Source organism: Ornithodoros turicata, chromosome 3 (assembly GCF_037126465.1).
Source record: "Ornithodoros turicata isolate Travis chromosome 3, ASM3712646v1, whole genome shotgun sequence".
NCBI lineage: Eukaryota > Metazoa > Arthropoda > Arachnida > Ixodida > Argasidae > Ornithodoros > Ornithodoros turicata.
In genome coordinates this window covers 30,906,764-30,926,082 of record NC_088203.1, presented here as the reverse complement: position 1 = coordinate 30,926,082, position 19,319 = coordinate 30,906,764, and the positions used below count along the sequence as shown (strand labels likewise).

The following is a 19,319-nucleotide window of genomic DNA, read 5'->3' as shown; positions in this document are numbered from 1 at the left end:
GGAGACAAAATAAAACAAAGCAAAAACCTACTCTACCGAGGCCCAACGATTGGCCCGACGTCAGAGGTCACGTGAGTTTTTCCCGACAATAGAAATATACTACACGTTCATTCCCCCTGTCTCTACTCTGCTCCCTATTTACTGACTCTAGCTCCGCACTGAAAGAAAATCCGGGGAACGCCCATGTGTACGACAGCTATCAGCGGTCCAGTAACACTCTCTAAGGCTACGCCAAAGCAGTTCGGCAGCTGGCACTGGTAGCTCGAATTTTGTAGTGCTCTATAAAACGGTCCAGAGTACCACCAACAATTTGCGCCGGTTTCGCTTCGCCTCGCGTAACCAGGCAATGTCGCAATTTCCCTTCTACGCCAGTTGGGTCCGCTGTGCTACCGCTCTGCGACAAATGTAATTTTATGTAAAATCGCGTCAGATTTCCTTGTCAAGGTGATCCTTAACACGATAAGTACGTTCGATTAGGCCTGTACTGCATGAACCGGTTCCGGTGGTGCTGCACTCGACCGTTCGTTTCGCCAGTGCAGCCGAACTTCCCCTGCGCCGTCTCGTTCGTCCCAAACCAGTGCACGCCAAGTGTAGCCCTAGTGTAAGGAAACTCTGCACCCGCGCAGGTGTCAGTTCAACGGTAGTGCAGAGTAATGGCGGCAATGGCAGCAGACGACACAAGGCGCATAATAGTTAATGTAAATTCTCGAACGTATCCCGAGAGAGTCGGAAGAGACGTTTGAATTCGAAGTCGAAATAACGATTCACTACAGTTTCGGTGTACATTGGTAGACGGTTCCTGTCAGTTCGCAGAGGATTCAACGCTATCACGGTTACCAGGTCGTCGAAGTCTTCGTCCCCGTTGTCAGAATCCACGAGTTCCAATGCTGTTTGCACAATTGTTGAACTGTTCATTTGTTCGAAATTAAAAAGCAGCAATGCATATGTGATTGAAGTGTCACACGCGTTCTTACAATCCATAGCGGTGTTAAGACTCGCGGAGAGCAGAAGGCCTGCACTAGCGCTGCACTTCGATATTCGTTTCGCGGCGGCACTAGTGTTGCATCGTTGACCTGGAGCTGACCTAGTGCTGCGCTAGTTCAGAACTGTCCCTGCACCGCCAGGAACTGGTTCGGGGAGTGCAGGCCTAATCGAACGTACCTGATTTAAAAACACACACGTCAGGCTGTAGTACTTCAATCAACAGCGCGAGTGATCTACGGCAGTATGTTACCTGTACAAGAGATAATAAAATAAATAAATAAACGGAACGGATGTGGTGAAATACGGTCACGTCAGCCAATAACCAGTGCGGCGATTATATTATACTATAATAGATATATTATAGCACATAACGGCGATTAGATAACATTCGGCGAAGCGAAAACGCTGCATGGCGGTGCTCTGAAACTTGTTTTTTCTACACTCAGAGAAAAATCGATACCTTTAGAGGTATAGATCGCCTGCTCAATAACTTAGCCCTTCTTAGGTATTATTTTATACCTCGGTTACAGGTATAAAAAATAGTCCTCAACAAAGGACTATATACCATACCTTTAGGGGTATAGCTCTATACCCCTGTGAAGGTCTGCACGAGTACCATCATGGTGTTACATCACACCTAGGCATAGGTATTGTTGACATCATAGGTGGGGAGTAACGCGTTACAAAGTAGTGCGTTACCGGTAACGCGTTACATTCGAGTAGTGACATGTGGTAACGCATTACATTTGGGAGAAAAGTAATGAGTAACGTAACGTCATTACATTTTTAATAACTAACGCGTAACAGCGTTATGCGTTACTGCGTGTTCGGGAACATTGCTTCATCGTCTAAACTTGAAAGGTTGAGCGAGGACCGTGCCTGCAGAAACCACGAAAATTCACTTTTTTTTTTTTTTTTCTATTCACCATCAACAATGACAATACGGTCACGTCGGAACCCAGAAAGAACGCAAAGAAGGGTTGTTGGCCTACCCTGGTTGAGATGTCACCTTTGCTTACCACCTCTGTTTTTCACCCCCTTTAGTATTTTTCGGACGAATGGGGCAAAAGCGGCAGAAAAATAGCCTCTACCCTCTGAACAAGTAGCAAAGTACCAAGGGATTGGCTGTTTGGATATGTACTGTGTAAGATAAAAGGTCGCCGTCTCTATCAACCTTCACAAGGGGAACTCACTGGTCATTGGGCGTCCTCTCAGCTCAACGGGCGAAGCTCACAGATGAAAAATTTGAACATCAACTACTTCTGCGTTGCAATAAATCGTACATATAAGTTGTGTACATGCATGACCCTTGTTTGTGCCCAACATTGCTTGTATTGATTTGAGGAATGCACTTATGTGACTCAACCAAAAATTGTACATATTATAAGGACAACTGGTGAAGTAATGCAAAAGTAACGGCATTAGTAACGCGTTACCTACTACCGCAACAGTAACGAATAACGTAACGCGTTACTTTTTGAAAAAGTAGTGAGTAACGGTAGTGCACTACGAAATAAAAGTAACTTCCACACCTATGGTTGACATACACACACACACGTACTACAACCACACGCAAACGCATGGTTGGCACGCACGCAAACGCATATGGTTGTGAAGTAGGACGAAAACCTCGTGCACATTACTCGGCATATAAAAAAAAAATAAAAAATGTGGAGTTGAAATCTAAAGAAATTCAAGGAGCAAGACGCTCTGCGCAGTCATCATGTGTGTATCACGATGTATCGTGAGACAGACATTTACAGAGCAACATATACTGATATACTTGTGGCGACTTGACAAACTGTGGAGCAGCTTTCGTCTGGTACGCAACCCTAAGGGTGAGGACATCTAGATTCAACATTCCAGCAATGAAGATTTTATGCAGCCATAAACTAACCATGTGGATTTAGATAGTAGTGTACTGATGTGTATGTTTCTTAGTTAAATATCCGTTTAACTTAGCTGATACCGTCTGAAGAAAAAATAATGATGATGTGATACAGCACGTTGCGGAAGTAAAGGTATAAAAAACCATAAAGGTATAAAGAAACAGAAGGTATAAGCAGCCTCATCGTATCCGTGAAAGGCATAGCCTGGTGATCTATTGCTGGTACTGGATATGAACACATGGTGATGAGGTCTAAATATGGTACGTTAGCTCTCCGTTATACCTCTTTCATACCCTTGAGAAGGGTTGGAGGTATAAATAGGAAATGTGTACCTCTTCTATACCCTCCAAAGGTATATATGTGAAGCAGAAGGTATAAAAGAGGTATAAGAGCACATTATTATACCTTATTAATACCTTTTTTTCTAACAGTGATAGTGCTCGAGAGATCATGCCAAGATTAATTGCCCTCACAGAAAATAGAAGAACGACATTCGTCACCAGACTGTTTGAGCTACCTGTGCGAGATAAGTTCTGTAGATAGAGCATCCTCTAGGGTCCCGTTCAGAGCCCTAGCTTGTTTCCCTGTCTAGTTCTCTAATGTTGACTGTGTTGCACGGAGCGAAATATTTGTTCAACGATGGTCAAAATGATTCCCTGCATGCCGATGCTGTCCATAATAAACAGAATAGATGTACACGTAAGGTGCGTCAAGAACGAGACAGAAACACATTTAGCTCTGTATAGGTTTGCGCAGCCTCCAGTCTCACCCACATTTTGTGATGGCATTTTATGGACTTCCTTTGAACCAGGAGGACACGACAGCCTATTCCAAAGGGTAAATATTCAATAGGTTCTGATACGAGTTGATGGCAATGCTCGAATGCGCTTCGGAATCGTCGGTGCGACGTTGAAAATTATTCTTCAAGTTGTGACAGGACAAGGACAGTGTCTTGGTTATAACTTTTCTGTGTTTCTGCGTTGGTGATGGTGAAAGGGCTCGCCGTTGTCTACCTCACAGATGTGGGCAACGTCACGAGGACGCCCTGGGGAATGTGCGTCCTGGGCCTACTTCAAAGGAAAGTCTGCCGACATATGTCTGAAAGCGTCTGAGGAAAACCCAGGAGAAACCCCAGACAGCACAGGCGGCACTATAGGATTCGAACCCGGGTACCTCCCAGTCGCGACGTGACATGGCCAGCACGCTAACCACTGCTACCGCTAACCACACACGCAACAACCACGCACGCTAACCACCGCTAGCCACGCGAGCTGGCTATGTCTCTGCGTTCATCCGTGCGTTCATCTCTGCGTTCATCCATGATGATCATTTACGTTCTGTGTCCATGTCTGGCTGCTTCGTGAACATTTTAGACGGAAAGACCATAACCAGAGGTCCCCGAAGAGAGCAAGCAACCGTTTCATGCTCCTCTTCGAACTAGAAGCCACGGAGCCACGGACAGAATACGGAAGGACACTGTTCCGTGTTGTGTCCGCACCCTAATTACTCCTGATCCGTACAAATGTATTACCACTACCGAGCCAATACACCCGTTTTTTGTTCGTTTCATATAGTCGCCAACCATAGAGCAATTTCCAATTTCGTTTGGATGGTCCTATTTATGGTTCGGGTGACGGACATCTCGGTGCAGGACAATTCGGTGCAGGACATCTCGGTGCGGACATCTCGGTGCAGGGGCATTTCGGTGCAAGACATCTCGGTGCACGGACATCTCGGTGCACGGACATTTCGGTGCACGGACATTTCGGTGCACGGACATTTCGGTGCGCGGACACTTCGGTGCACGGACATCTCGGTGCACGGACATTTCGGTGCACGGGCAACAGGGAAGAAAAAGACGAAAAGGGTGTTGGGGCTGTGTCATAGCGCTGAAAGTGATGATTTGCGTGGTATCTCTAGCAAATAATTATTAGTGCACCGGCAAACATACATTGCAAGCATAAAGACAATTATGCAGCAAGTTTTGCACATTCGTAAAATGTGCAAACGCGGATTCGATATTATGACGTCTAAAAGTACTAAAACAAAGACGAAAGACGACACACACAGGTACCGCTACCTGTGTATCTCGTCCTTCGTCTTGGTTTTAGAGCTTTTATCCGTCCTATCTTAAAAACAGGCCCAACTTGATGTTTTACGTCGATATCCTTGTTCATTTGAATATAGAGGGTGTCTTTAAAAACTGTATTTAAACCGTGTCTTTAAAAACGACAAGATGCTCTGCATGAACAAAAGAGAGAGAGAGAGACGTTGGAGCGCTCTCTGGTACTTTTCGTGTCTTGCGCGTTTTCTTTTTTTTTTTTTCTTGTACCAAAAGTAAAAGTCTACGTGAGGCGCACGTCGCTGGGAAACAATTGGGATGCCCGATTAATTAATAAAGTGTGATTAAAACGTTACTGGAGGTTAGGAACCGCGGCTGGAAATAACACCCAGCAAATTTCATCGCGAAGGGCGCCTCGTTTGTTTTTGTTTTTTAACCCTTGGTGAGTGGTGCTCGGTTCCCCCAATTTAAACTCCCCCGTCCCGATTCCTCCGCCACGAAACAACCGGCTCATCTCCACCGCCCCGATGCACCCGTTGTATTTCCCCCGCCTTAGTGCAGTGACCCGCAAAGGTCACAAAAGAAGAATGTCTTGGAAGTCTAAACACTTTTTCATCTCTTATTTTTAAATAGCGAGGCTAAAGCGTATCATGTCTATATGCCGCAAAAAATGCAGAATTTTGTTGTGGAACTCAATCACTGCGTTAGTGCTTGTTTTGATATGAACGCCGCTATTGGGGTAGGGTTACCACATCGCGGCGGTGAAACACTCCACGTGGACAGCCGGCACCGGGATTCGAACCCGGGTACCTCCCTCACGTCGAGACTGGGAGGTACCCGGGTTCGAATCCCGGTGCCGGCTGTGCTGTCTGGGGTTTTTCCTGCGTTTTCCTCAGACGCTTTCAGACATATGTCGGCACAGTTCCCTTAGAAGTCGGCCCAGGACGCACATCACACCCCCAGGGCGTGAGTCGTGACGTTGCCCACATACGTGAGGCCGACAACGGCAAGCCCTATCACCACCACCACCTCCACGTCATCGTCATCATTTACGTTGTTGTTACAACCTCTTAATTTGCACTTCGTCCCTAAAGCGCACAATTAAAAAGACACATACGAGTCGAAGATCTATGGACTCGTAATTGCGTATAACGGGTTCCGGAAAGAATGTGTCTGCAAAAAGTGTCCCCGGAAGGAAAGTCTCCGGGAAGGATGACCCCGGAGAAAATGTCCCCATAAGGAGGGCTGCGGGTGAACGGTATGAAAAAATGTCCTCGGACCCGAATATAACTAAGTACTGACTACTAAGTACTGACTGCCGGTAATGAGATGAAGTACCTTTTCGGACTATGTGACCTTTGTTTTTAATAATTTATTTATTATTTACAAACCCAAAAGACCACGAAGGCCATTACATGAGTGAAAAAGAGAAGCAATACAACACAATGTCAATGCTTATCTGAGATTATTAATCGTTTTTCATTAATTTGGTAAGATTCTTCAATTTTTTGCGAATACGATGGAAATCCGCTGTTGGGTCTGCACTAAACATGTGGCGCTGTAACGACGTGAAACGACGACTAAACGTGTGACGCATACACCGAAATGTCCGTGCACCGAGATGTCCGCGCACCGAAATGTCCGTGCAGCGGGATGTCCGCGAACCGAGATATCCGTGCACCGAAATATCCGCGCACCGAAATGTCCGCGCACCGAGATGTCCGTGCACCGAGATGTCCGCGCACCGAAATGTCCGCGCACCGAGATGTCCGTGCACCGAATTGTCCCACACCGAATTGTCCCACACCGAATTGTCCTGCACCGAGATGTCCTAGACCCTTATGGTTCATCTTCAGGACTAACGTTGTGTATCAAGCGGCTGTCTTATTTTTATGTAGATTCTGGCTTTTCAATTTAATTGAATTCAATTTTATTTCATCCTTAGGATGGGGAGATGGAAAAAAAGCTGTAGGGCAGCTTGAGCAGCTTTTCGCAGCTGAAACCCTATACCGTGCAAATCACTTTTCGTCTAAGTCGATTTTGAGGTTTTTCTACGAATTTAACTTTCGACATTACAGTCCTAGTATACACCATAGGAGCACGTACACCTATTATATCCAACAGCCGTACACCAGCATATACCTACAAGCTATGCCAGCACACAAACGCGGCGAAGTGATAACAGCTAAATGGGGGGGCATATGTTTATTAAAAAAGGAAAGGGTAGCCAAATGGGCAATTAAGTGATAATAATGGGGCCGTGATGTTATACGCCTGGTTTGTTAAAAGATAGTCATCGGTTAACATTTAACCATCGATGTATGGAGTTGGCAAGCAGCACAATCGTCGTCAGCCGGAGTACCACGAGCGCATTTTGATTCTAACTGCATGTCATGCACAGTTCGAAGGATGCGCGTAAGTAAAAACATCGCTGGAATAGCAGCATATTATAATTTTTTTCTTAAACGTCTCCTTCTGTTGTAGTACACGGTGGACGGCACTTCCAGAGCCACGGTGAGTACATGAAATACAAAACGACGTGTAAATACCTTAGACCATCTGTAAGTTGATACCGGTCAATGCTCCACAGAATGGACGGAGAAGACGAGCGACAGGTAAGACGTGACCATCACTCTACTGAGTGGCTGTCGCTCCTGTATCGAAAGCTAAAGACGGTTTATATGTACTGATCCATCGCTGGTGCATGGTTGCACTTGCGCGGCAGAGTGTGAGTGCCCACGCTACATATCAAAGCTATACCTCACGTGGCTGTCTACATTGTAATCTATCATCCATCTTCATTGTGGGTCCACAGTGTAATGTGTCTTCGGGGTGCTTTTGCCGTGACGTACGGACACTTCAATCAGTTTTTAGTCGCGAGAAATTTGACGTGAATTTTTTGACGTGAATTTCGAAATTTACCAAGCAGATATAGCTTTTTCTTTGTTTTGCCGTCAACAGAACGCGCATGCATGTCGGATATATCCCACTACATCACAAACAGGGTGTGTGCAGTTAAACCTAACCGGCATTTGCACACGTGACTCGTTGTCTACTTACCCGACGAACTTCCGGTGGCGCACGATGGCGTACGCCTGCGAAAGCTACAACTAAATACTCAGCGTACAAAAATAAACAGAGCGCGAAAACGTCGGCTTCCATGCATTACAATAGGGCAACATGGCGGTCTAAGGTGAGCTGTGTGCAGGTAATGCGAGGGGCACCACCGTTGAGCATCCAAGTGGGACATCGTTTCGGTTTCTGCAGCGATAACTCCCCTAGCCGTACCAGCACACAACTCATCTAAGACCGCGATGTTGCCCCTATTCTAACGCATGGAAGCCGACGTTTTCGCGCACAGTTTATTTTTTATACTGTGTATGACTTCCAGGATTTCTTTTAGATTTCTTACACCATCGTGCGCCACCGGAAATTCCTCAGGACACTGCGCCTGTCGAAACGGCAGTTTCCGCAAATTTTTCCCAGCTTCGGTACGGAATGTATCTTGTGACGCAATGGGATAAATTAAACACGCGCTTTGTGTTTCCGACGAAAATGTGACATTTATTTGGAAAATTTCAAAGTTCAATTAAAAAAATTCAAATTTTCACGGTTGAAAATTGATCGAAACGTTGCCTACGTCATAACAAAGTTCACAGAGGATAAACAACGTTGGCCCCATAAGTTTCAAACAAGTAGCTTGTTGGCATGTTAGGCGACCTTGTAGAGTGTTTTGCTATCTGTAACTTTCGTCTTTCCAGCGCCACAATCCACAAGAAGGGCTTCCTACAAGACTACATGTTGCTCCTTGTCGTCAGCATCATTTTCCTTCTTCTCCTGTTCCTCTTCTTCCTAATGTTCAATGAACGTAAGCTTTCTCCACACGATGCCATTGGCCGAAATATTTTTACCGAAATAGTTTTTGGTATAGCCAGTGGGAAATATTTGTCCCACATGTGTCATGACGACACATGTCTTGTATTTCCAAAACTCAGCTCTTAATTATGAACTGCGCAACTTGTGAATGAACTCCAAGATCCCAAGCTTCGACAAAGTGTGTGCTACTATCCTACAGCTAAGCAGCACCAGATGTCGGGCCAATGTCCACACGAAGTTGGGTATGTCAGCTGGATGTATTTCCGACGTAGCACACTTGTGGCCAATATGACAGAAGTTGGTAATGTCTGCTTGATATTGACGGATAGGAGCGACATGATGCTGAGAGTACCAACTCGCGGCCCACGTTCTCCAAAAGTTGGCAATGTCCGCTTGATGTTGACGCATACGAGCCACATGATGCTGACAGTGCCAACTTGCAGCAGTGCCAACTTCAGACCGACATCCCGCAGAAGTTGGCAATGTCCGTTTGATGTTGACGCGTACGAGCGACATGATGCTGACAGTGCCAACTTGCAGCAGTGCCAACTTCAGACCGACATCCCGCAGAAGTTGACCATGTCCGCTTGATGTTGACGCATACGAGCCACATGATGCTGACAGTGCCAACTTGCAGCAGTGCCAACTTCAGACCGACATCCCCCAGAAGTTGGCAATGTCCGTTTGATGTTGACGCGTACGAGCGACATGATGCTGACAGTGCCAACTTGCAGCAGTGCCAACTTCAGACCGACATCCCGCAGAAGTTGACCATGTCCGCTTGATGTTGACGCATACGAGCCACATGATGCTGACAGTGCCAACTTGCAGCAGTGCCAACTTCAGACCGACATCCCGCAGAAGTTGGCAATGTCCGTTTGATGTTGACGCGTACGAGTGACATGATGCTGACAGTGCCAACTTGCAGCAGTGCCAACTTCAGACCGACATCCCGCAGAAGTTGGCCATGTCCGCTTGATGTTGACGCATACGAGCGGCATGATGCTGACAGTGCCAATTTGCAGCAGTGCCAACTTCAGACCGACATCCCGCAGAAGTTGGCAATGTCCGTTTGATGTTGACGCATACGAGCGACATCATTCTGACAGTACCAACTTGAGACCGACGTCCTGCAGAATTTGGCAATGTCGGCTTGATATTAGCAGATATGAGCAACATGATGCTGACAATGCCAACTAACTTTTCGACCGACGTCCCACAGAAGTTGACAATGTCGGCTTGATGAGGACGGATACGAGCGACATGATGCTGACAGTGCCAACTTGCAGCAGTGCCAACTTCAGACCGACATCCCGCAGAAGTTGGCAATGTCCGTTTGATGTTGACGCATACGAGCGACATCATTCTGACAGTGCCAACTTGAGACCGACGTCCTGCAGAATTTGGCAATGTCGGCTTGATATTAGCAGATATGAGCAACATGATGCTGGCAATGCCAACTAACTTTTCGACCGACGTCCCACAGAAGTTGACAATGTCGGCTTGATGAGGACGGATACGAGCGACACGATGCTGACAGTGCCAACTTGCAGCAGTGCCAACTTTAGACCGACATCCCGCAGAAGTTGGCCATGTCCGCTTGATGTTGACGCATACGAGCGACATGATGCTGACAGTGCCAACTTGCAGCAGTGCCAACTTCAGACCGACATCCCGCAGAAGTTGGCCATGTCCGCTTGATGTTGACGCATACGAGCGACATGATGCTGACAGTGCCAACTTGCAGCAGTGCCAACTTCAGACCGACATCCCGCAGAAGTTGGCAATGTCCGTTTGATGTTGACGCATCCGAGCGACATCATTCTGACAGTGCCAACTTGAGACCGACGTCCTGCAGAATTTGGCAATGTCGGCTTGATATTAGCAGATATGAGCAACATGATGCTGACAATGCCAACTAACTTTTCGACCGACGTCCCACAGAAGTTGACAATGTCGGCTTGATGAGGACGGATACGAGCGACATGATGCTGACAGTGCGAACTTCAGGCCGACACCCGGCAGAAGTTGGCAATGTCGGCTTGATGTTGATGGAAACGAGCGACATGATGCTGACAATGCCAACTAACTTTTCGACCGACATCTCACAGAAGTTGACAATGTCGGCTTGATGAGGACGGATACGAGCGACATGATGCTGACAGTGCCAACTTGCAGCAGTGCCAACTTCAGACCGACATCCCGCAGAAGTTGGCCATGTCCGCTTGATCTTGACGCATACGAGCGACATGATGCTGACAGTGCCAACTTGCAGCAGTGCCAACTTCAGACCGACATCCCGCAGAAGTTGGCAATGTCCGTTTGATGTTGACGCATCCGAGCGACATCATTCTGACAGTGCCAACTTGAGACCGACGTCCTGCAGAATTTGGCAATGTCGGCTTGATATTAGCAGATATGAGCAACATGATGCTGACAATGCCAACTAACTTTTCGACCGACGTCCCACAGAAGTTGACAATGTCCGTTTGATGTTGACGCATACGAGCGACATCATTCTGACAGTGCCAACTTGAGACCGACGTCCTGCAGAATTTGGCAATGTCGGCTTGATATTAGCAGATATGAGCAACATGATGCTGACAATGCCAACTAACTTTTCGACCGACGTCCCACAGAAGTTGACAATGCCGGCTTGATGAGGACGGATACGAGCGACATGATGCTGACAGTGCCAACTTGCAGCAGTGCCAACTTCAGACCGACATCCCGCAGAAGTTGGCCATGTCCGCTTGATGTTGACGCATACGAGCGACATGATGCTGACAGTGCCAACTTGCAGCAGTGCCAACTTCAGACCGACATCCCGCAGAAGTTGGCCATGTCCGCTTGATGTTGACGCATACGAGCAACATGATGCTGACAGTGCCAACTTGCAGCAGTGCCAACTTCAGACCGACATCCCGCAGAAGTTGGCAATGTCCGTTTGATGTTGACGCATACGAGCGACATCATTCTGACAGTGCCAACTTGAGACTGACGTCCTGCAGAATTTGGCAATGTCGGCTTGATATTAGCAGATATGAGCAACATGATGCTGACAATGCCAACTAACTTTTCGACCGACGTCCCACAGAAGTTGACAATGTCGGCTTGATGAGGACGGATACGAGCGACATGATGCTGACAGTGCCAACTTGCAGCAGTGCCAACTTCAGACCGACATCCCGCAGAAGTTGGCCATGTCCGCTCGATGTTGACGCATACGAGCGACGTGATGCTGACAGTGCCAACTTCAGACCGACATCCCGCAGAAGTTGGCAATGTCCGTTTGATGTTGACGCATCCGAGCGACATCATTCTGACAGTGCCAACTTGAGACCGACGTCCTGCAGAAGTTGGCAATGTCCGTTTGATGTTGACGCATACGAGCGACATCATTCTGACAGTGCCAACTTGAGACCGACGTCCTGCAGAAGTTGGCAATGTCCGTTTGATGTTGACGCATCCGAGCGACATCATTCTGACAGTGCCAACTTCAGACCGACATCCCGCAGAAGTTGGCAATGTCCGTTTGATGTTGACGCATCCGAGCGACATCATTCTGACAGTGCCAACTTGAGACCGACGTCCTGCAGAAGTTGGCAATGTCCGTTTGATGTTGACGCATACGAGCGACATCATTCTGACAGTGCCAACTTGAGACCGACGTCCTGCAGAATTTGGCAATGTCGGCTTGATATTAGCAGATATGAGCAACATGATGCTGACAATGCCAACTAACTTTTCGACCGACATCTCACAGAAGTTGAGAATGTCGGCTTGATGAGGACGGATACGAGCGACATGATGCTGACAGTGCCAACTTGCAGCAGTGCCAACTTCAGACCGACATCCCGCAGAAGTTGGCCATGTCCGCTTGATGTTGACGCATACGAGCGACATGATGCTGACAGTGCCAACTTCAGACCGACATCCCGCAGAAGTTGGCAATGTCCGTTTGATGTTGACGCATCCGAGCAACATCATTCTGACAGTGCCAACTTGAGACCGACGTCCTGCAGAATTTGGCAATGTCGGCTTGATATTAGCAGATATGAGCAACATGATGTTGACAATGCCAACTAACTTTTCGACCGACGTCCCACAGAAGCTGACAATGTCGGCTTGATGAGGACGGATACGAGCGACATGATGCTGACAGTGCGAACTTCAGGCCGACACCCGGCAGAAGTTGGCAATGTCGGCTTGATGTTGATGGAAACGAGCGACATGATGCTGACAATGCCAACTAACTTTTCGACCGACGTCCCACAGAAGTTGACAATGTCGGTTTGATGAGGACGGATACGAGCGACATGATGCTGACAGTGCCAACTTGCAGCAGTGCCAACTTCAGACCGACATCCCGCAGAAGTTGGCAATGTCCGTTTGATGTTGACGCATACGAGCGACATCATTCTGACAGTGCCAACTTGAGACCGACGTCCTGCAGAATTTGGCAACGTCGGCTTGATATTAGCAGATATGAGCAACATGATGCTGACAATGCCAACTAACTTTTCGACCGACGTCCCACAGAAGTTGACAATGTCGGCTTGATGAGGACGGATACGAGCGACATGATGCTGACAGTGCCAACTTGAGGCCGACACCCGGCAGAAGTTGGAAATGTAGGCTCGCTGTTGACGGAAACGAGCGACATGATGCTGACAGTGCGAACTTGAGGCCGACACCCGGCAGAAGTTGGCAATGTCGGCTTGATGTTGATGGAAACGAGCGACATGATGCGGACAGTGCCAACTTGAGACCGACATCCTGCAGAAGTTGGCAATGTAGGCTTGATGTTGACGGATACGAGCGACATGATGCTGACAGTGCCAACTTGAGACCGACATCCCGCACAAGCAGGGGCGGATTTAGGGGTCTGTCATGGGGGGGCGGTCTTAAGGAAATTTCGTGCTTTGCGGCGCAGCATCGTCCAGGAGATTTTTACATAGGGAACACGACCGTAAGGGAGGGGGCGGTCGCCCCTCCCGCCCCCCCTTGAATCCGCCCCTGCGCACAAGTTGGCAACGTAGGCTTGATGATGACGCATACGAGCGATATAATTCTGACAGTGCCAAATTGGACCGACATCCTGCAGAACTTGGCAATGTCGGCTTGATATTGACGAATATGAGCAACATAAATGCTGATAATGCCAACTAACTTTCGACCGACACCCCACAGAAGTTGCAATGTCGGCTTGATGAGGACGGATACGAGCGACATGATGCTGCTTGAAAACCTGCTACAGGAGATTCCAGTATACTACTGTTAATGACGTCCTTCACAGCTTTGAGTACCATATGGAAGCGATTGTGACAGAGTTTTTCTTACTGGTTCGCTATTTCTCTCTCTTTGCCTTGCAGTGAAATATAGAGCAAGAGTACGCACAGGCCATTCGACTGGCGAATCAGGCTCGCATTCTGGCCGATCTTTTCTCAGGGCCAACGCAGGTAACAGGGTTCGTCAACAGATGCGTTATCATAACAGTGCATGAAACCACGAGGGCTTGCTCAGTGTGCAGGTTTTTGTGCGATGTTACATGCCTTAATTTGTTCGCGATGTTACGTGTAACTAGGCTTTGGTGAGGTCATATTGAGGTAAGTGAAGGACGGCACTTGGGAATTTTGACAGAAGAGCTGGACTGTGCAAGGTATGTCGTAGCCTTTATTTCTTCGCTTCCTTTGTAGAAAATTAACGTTATGCTATAACAGGTCTGCACTGTTGTCAACGGATGTGGGAAAACCTGGACATGTTTAGGACACCGCTACACTGTAACACCGCTGTGTGCGTAGGGAAGCAGCAGGCCAGCGGCAACTCTGTGCGGGAGTATACTGTCTGAGCTAGAATTAGCGAATAAGCTACCTGGGCGTCCTGACGGCTGGGTTTAGACCAGAATATCAATTAAACAGGTTGAGACACTTACATCTGTACTTCTCACTTCCTCTTTCTTGTACCGTCTACGTCTGCACCGGTTTGATGGGTTTCGATGTAAAGATGTACACACATTAAAGTATGGACAATTGTGGCGATGAGTGTCCGCATATAGGTGTGATATCTATATACGAAGAAAAATGTTAATACTCTGTAGCCGGGTTGTATAGGACAGGGTTAAAATTTTTTTTTGATAAAACCGGGATATTTTTGGAGAATATATACAAGGCTAGAAAGGTGACACAGTAAAAACAAATGTGCTTTGCTGTTCTTGATTCTGGGTGTCCTATCATAGTTTGTCTACGGAACTGCCTGTCCCAGCAACATTGTATCAGTTTCTATTGTTTTCCGAAAAGGAGTTCCATGCCCGCGTGATTGAATGGTGTGGATCCAACACACCTGGATTAGCTGTCTTGTTTCGGCGCACGTCAGTTACAGTGCCTCCAGAGAGCGGAAGAAAGTTTCTCCCTGAATGGGCAGAAGTAGAAGAAAGCGGGAAAAAGCGCGTACCTGCTTTTGCAAACAGCAAACACTACAACAAAATGAACCGGGAGTTTTCCGTGTGACGTTGAGTTCAGATTGTCTTTCACATCAAACCTGGACAAAATCTCTAAAAAAATCCGGATAAAATTGTGTGGCTGAAGTTTTAAAAATCCACCGGATAAAATCTAAGTGGATTAAATCCAAACAGTCCCGGTATAGGACGACCGGCGATTGCGTTGCCCGAGTAATAGTCTGTTCTCAAAGAACCTGCACTCGTTTTGGCAGGAAACTGAACAAACTGCACACAGGTGGGATTTTACAGCTGCAGTACGACTAGCAGAGTTACGAGGCAGTGTTTTGCATGAATCGCTCTTGTTTGTACATTGTAAGATATATCAGTTTCGAATCGAATGAAATTATCCAGAATTTTATAACTCGGGGTCTGTCTGGATCCGCAGGGGGTAGGTGACATCAAACGCCTATGTGAGCAGAAAACTGGGCTTTAGAAAAACGGCATTTTAATGCGTTAGCATTGGGAGTGTCAAAGTCCAAAAAGCTGTGTGTATGTGCGTGAAACCTAATCCAGGGAAAGGTATAAGTGGAGATGTAGGGGGAGATAAGAGGGTAAATGTAGGCAAATGATATGCCATTGGAGCAGTTGAAGGTATAAGAGAATGAAAGATAAGATTTAATCAAATTAAAGGAACATTGAGGGTGATTAAAGGGAATGAAATGAAATTCAAGGTTTTTCTTTGGTAATTAAAGGGCCATTTAAAGTGATTGAGGCTAACTAAAGGTTAATTAAATGCCCTATAGTAATTGAAAGTGTCGAACCAGAAGTATATTCCGAAGGTGGACAAACGGAAGTAGTGTTCGACAGGAAGTGGATACCCCGAAGACAAGTATAGACCACAAAAGGCGCTTAATGCTAATGCATACATCTCTTATTCACCGCTAAACCGTTAAAGCTTAAGTTTGTGCTAAAATTTAAAGCTCTGTTCCCGCGGACTTAATTATAAGCCTATTCAAGCACTTATTTTTCCGGAAAAAAATACGTCTTTTTTTTTTTGCCAAAATTTGTCGAAGTATATTTAAATCCTCGAAAGGCAATTGATATTCTTTATTCGTTCTATTGGTGCACTCGAACCCGATTCTATTGGTGAACTCTACTGGTCCCGAAAAGTATTGTCAGTGTGATACTTGTGGAAAGATGAAAGAATACCATCATGTTCAGTGTGATACTTGTACATTCGGCTCAGTAAACAGGTACAAAATGGTCGTATTCGTTAAATGCACAATACTATCTTTGCGAATTCCTCCTAGGACATCTTCCATAAGTGCCAGAGACCACAACGCTCGACGAAGCACATTACCTATCTGGGAGTAATAATGGATGAATATGATGTCCTTATTCAGCAATAGCTCGCCGAGTTTATCCTCAGAGAAGCTAATTTTCTTCGCAATATTCTCGTGCCCCACTCCAATAGCGAGCACCAGCTGACCGGTAACATAGGCATCGTGGGCATAGGTGGGGTATCCTCAAAGACATCTGGTACACCTCCGGTAATATCCAACCCTGCATGATGATAACACGACCGGAACGGTACGGATAAAAGGCGGAATCCGGATACACTTGATAAGGAACATAGGAAAGATGATTGACTTCTCTATAAATGTGCATTTGATTCCAGACGAAACAGTTCACTGTTTCGTCTATGGATTCACTTTCGTCCTGTGGATTCACTCGCTTTCGGAGGCAGTTGCGCAGCTGAACGGGACGAATGGAAATATCGTCATCGTGCTTGATAACGTGCTTGACATTGGGACAGTGAGCGGACATCCAATGAAGTCCCATTGTAAACTTGTAAATGAGGTTAGCGGAGACGTCTTTGAATGGAAGGGTGACAGCATCTCCAAAAGCCTCCATTTCCAACTTGTTCCACGCTGCCAGTGTAGGAGCCTCTGTACCGGCCAGGACGAAGACGATGGTCGAGTTCCAGACGCCTAACATGGCGGCATGCGCTAACGTGTCGCGGCGGACAGTACGGCGAGCAAAGCGTTTCCGTGCCGAGTAGATGAAGAAGAGGATGTCTACTCCTCGGCGACAGGCTTCCATGGTGGCCCAACCCCCGACGTACTGGAAGTCTCCCGCGATGGAGTACTTCAGCGATTACTTCTGTGAACGTAGCAGGAAGGAGTCTTGGATAGTGTTGCAAACCCATTATAAGAAACATGTTTTTTTTGTAAAAAAACTTTTTATCATGTTTTTTTCAAGCGCCTTAAGTGAAAAAAAAAACTGTCGTCGCAAAACCACACGAATTATACAAGGCACATCCTGTACCTGTTACAATTCCCTTCTATAATTGACGGCTTGTTCATTATAGCGTTACCCCATAGTTTCGTTTTTGAGGTCAAGCTGAGCAACATTGAGTTTCGCAAAGTTTCGGATTACGTCGTTGTTGTGACGTTAGGATTTCTGCTGACATTATTCACCAGCGTTAGTCCGCTGCTCCCCTGTGAATGTCAAGCAACATCAAGATATCAAGATATGGTTCGGCCAAGATCGGACATTTAGCAGTACTTCAGCACAGGGCATGACTGACATGAGTGACAGCTCTGCTCCCAAAGCAACATGCAAGTACTGCGGGGCGATGTACGCATTTCCAAAACGCAATGCGGATGCGAAGCGATATCCTCCCCTGTGTGAGGTGCCCATCTGACAAGTTGATTCAAGTCACAAAGTACGTTCTCGCAGCAGATGCCCGGCGGCTTCTAATGAAAAATTCACCGATGGCGAATATGACGGGTGAGAATAGTCAGCAGGCCTCGGCTAGCAGCGGCATAGATCGATTCATAGATAAGGTGTCTTCAGCGGCACAGGAGGATGCCGATTCTGCCTTTACGAGAGCAGTTTACTCAAGTAATATCTCTCTTCGACTGACTAACAATGAGCACTGGAGGGCTCTGTTTCGAATGATCAGGCCCTCGTTCAAAATGCCGACGCGATATATGCTGATGTCGCAGCTACTCATAGACATTGCGTCTCGCCTTCTGAAGATCCTGCCCTCGTCAGCCGCATGTGAACGTTACTGGTCAGAGTTTGGCAACATCCACACAGCAGTTAAGAACCGACTGAAGAATGACAGAGTTGAAGAGTTGGTGTTTGTTCACTCCTACCTGAACTTCAACAAGAAGAGGGAACACGCACGTGATGTCAGAGACACTGGAAACATTTCCTCAGATAGCGAGGGATCGGAATAATGCAGCCTGATTCCTGAACGTGTATGTGTGCGTGTGTTGATTTTATCTTTTGTTTGCTGTTTTCTGACAGAAAATAAACACCATTCGTTGCGCACGACATACCTTTTTATATTTTTCCAATTCTTCCGGGAAAAAACAGGAAAATAACGGTTTTTTTCACGCCCAATCAATTTTTCCGGCTTTTTTGCAACTCTATAGTCTTGGAGCTTGCTCTGGTCTTGCCCGCTTAGCTTGTCGGATTTTACACAAATGCGATTCGCGTTGCTCCGAGTCTTTCTTGCTCTCGCATGCAATTGAACCTCTGTATGCAATAAGGGGATAAGTCGAAAAATCGTAAACCGAGAAAACTTCAAGTGAATAGTTACTAAAGTGATTGCAGCTGGGTTACGTCGAATAATGCAAATGCAGAATGTGGAACATATAGGCATGTGTCTACTCTACATGAATGTCCTGTTAGCATCGTTTTTAGGTGTGTGACATGGCAGAAATTGAACAAAATCCAAGAGCACGACATATCCCCTTTTTCCAATGTAACACCGCGTGCACAGCGTTATCGCGCAGAGAAAAATAAGTTTTCGTGAGTCGGAGAATGATGGCTGAACCATGGTGATGCCAGGTAGGGTGAAGTAACCTGTGTGTATTGGAGCAGCCTTGACCGGGCTCGTCGTGCTGCAAAACAAGCACAATCTTGAAAATAACGTCCTAGATTACCAGCGTCGTATGACTTATTAGCGTAGGGCACGTGCTTTTTTTTTAATTACAATGCTCGGTAGCATTGCTGACACGGTGAGGTGAGGTAGGACGTAGGAGGACTGTGTTGT

General features: G+C 46.7%; 2 protein-coding genes across 3 annotated transcripts; one reads left to right on the top strand and one right to left on the bottom strand.

Annotated features, from left to right (window-relative positions):
- Positions 1 to 7,277: 7,277 nt before the first annotated feature.
- LOC135388378 (uncharacterized) lies at positions 7,278 to 14,745 on the top strand. Of its 2 annotated transcripts, XR_010421343.1 has the most exons (6): positions 7,278 to 7,350; positions 7,420 to 7,449; positions 7,526 to 7,550; positions 8,697 to 8,803; positions 14,187 to 14,473; positions 14,535 to 14,745. XR_010421343.1 is itself a non-coding variant. In XM_064617917.1 (5 exons), exons 1-5 carry the CDS (start codon positions 7,329 to 7,331, stop codon positions 14,315 to 14,317), a joined length of 315 nt encoding a protein of 104 aa, XP_064473987.1. In that variant the 5' UTR covers positions 7,278 to 7,328; the 3' UTR covers positions 14,318 to 14,745. The 2 variants fall into 2 exon arrangements, 1 of the variants encoding a protein (XP_064473987.1); XM_064617917.1 differs by having other exon boundaries at positions 14,187 to 14,745.
- A 1,939-nt stretch (positions 14,746 to 16,684) lies between these two features.
- LOC135389256 (UDP-GalNAc:beta-1,3-N-acetylgalactosaminyltransferase 1-like) lies at positions 16,685 to 17,353 on the bottom strand. The gene has a single exon (XM_064619321.1). It carries the CDS (start codon positions 17,351 to 17,353, stop codon positions 16,685 to 16,687), a length of 669 nt encoding a protein of 222 aa, XP_064475391.1.
- Between the last annotated feature and the right edge of the window lie 1,966 nt (positions 17,354 to 19,319).

What these genes read in the sequence shown, in the direction of transcription:
- LOC135389256 (XM_064619321.1), bottom strand. Translation starts at nt 17,353, where the DNA reads ATGGAAGCCTGTCGCCGAGGAGTAGACATCCTCTTCTTCATCTACTCG.
- LOC135388378 (XM_064617917.1), top strand. Translation starts at nt 7,329, where the DNA reads ATGCACAGTTCGAAGGATGCGC. An exon ending in ACGGAGAAGACGAGCGACAG is followed by an intron (nt 7,551 to 8,696) that starts GTAAGACGTGAC and finishes TCGTCTTTCCAG; the next exon opens with CGCCACAATCCACAAGAAGG. An exon ending in CTTCCTAATGTTCAATGAAC is followed by an intron (nt 8,804 to 14,186) that starts GTAAGCTTTCTC and finishes TTTGCCTTGCAG; the next exon opens with TGAAATATAGAGCAAGAGTA.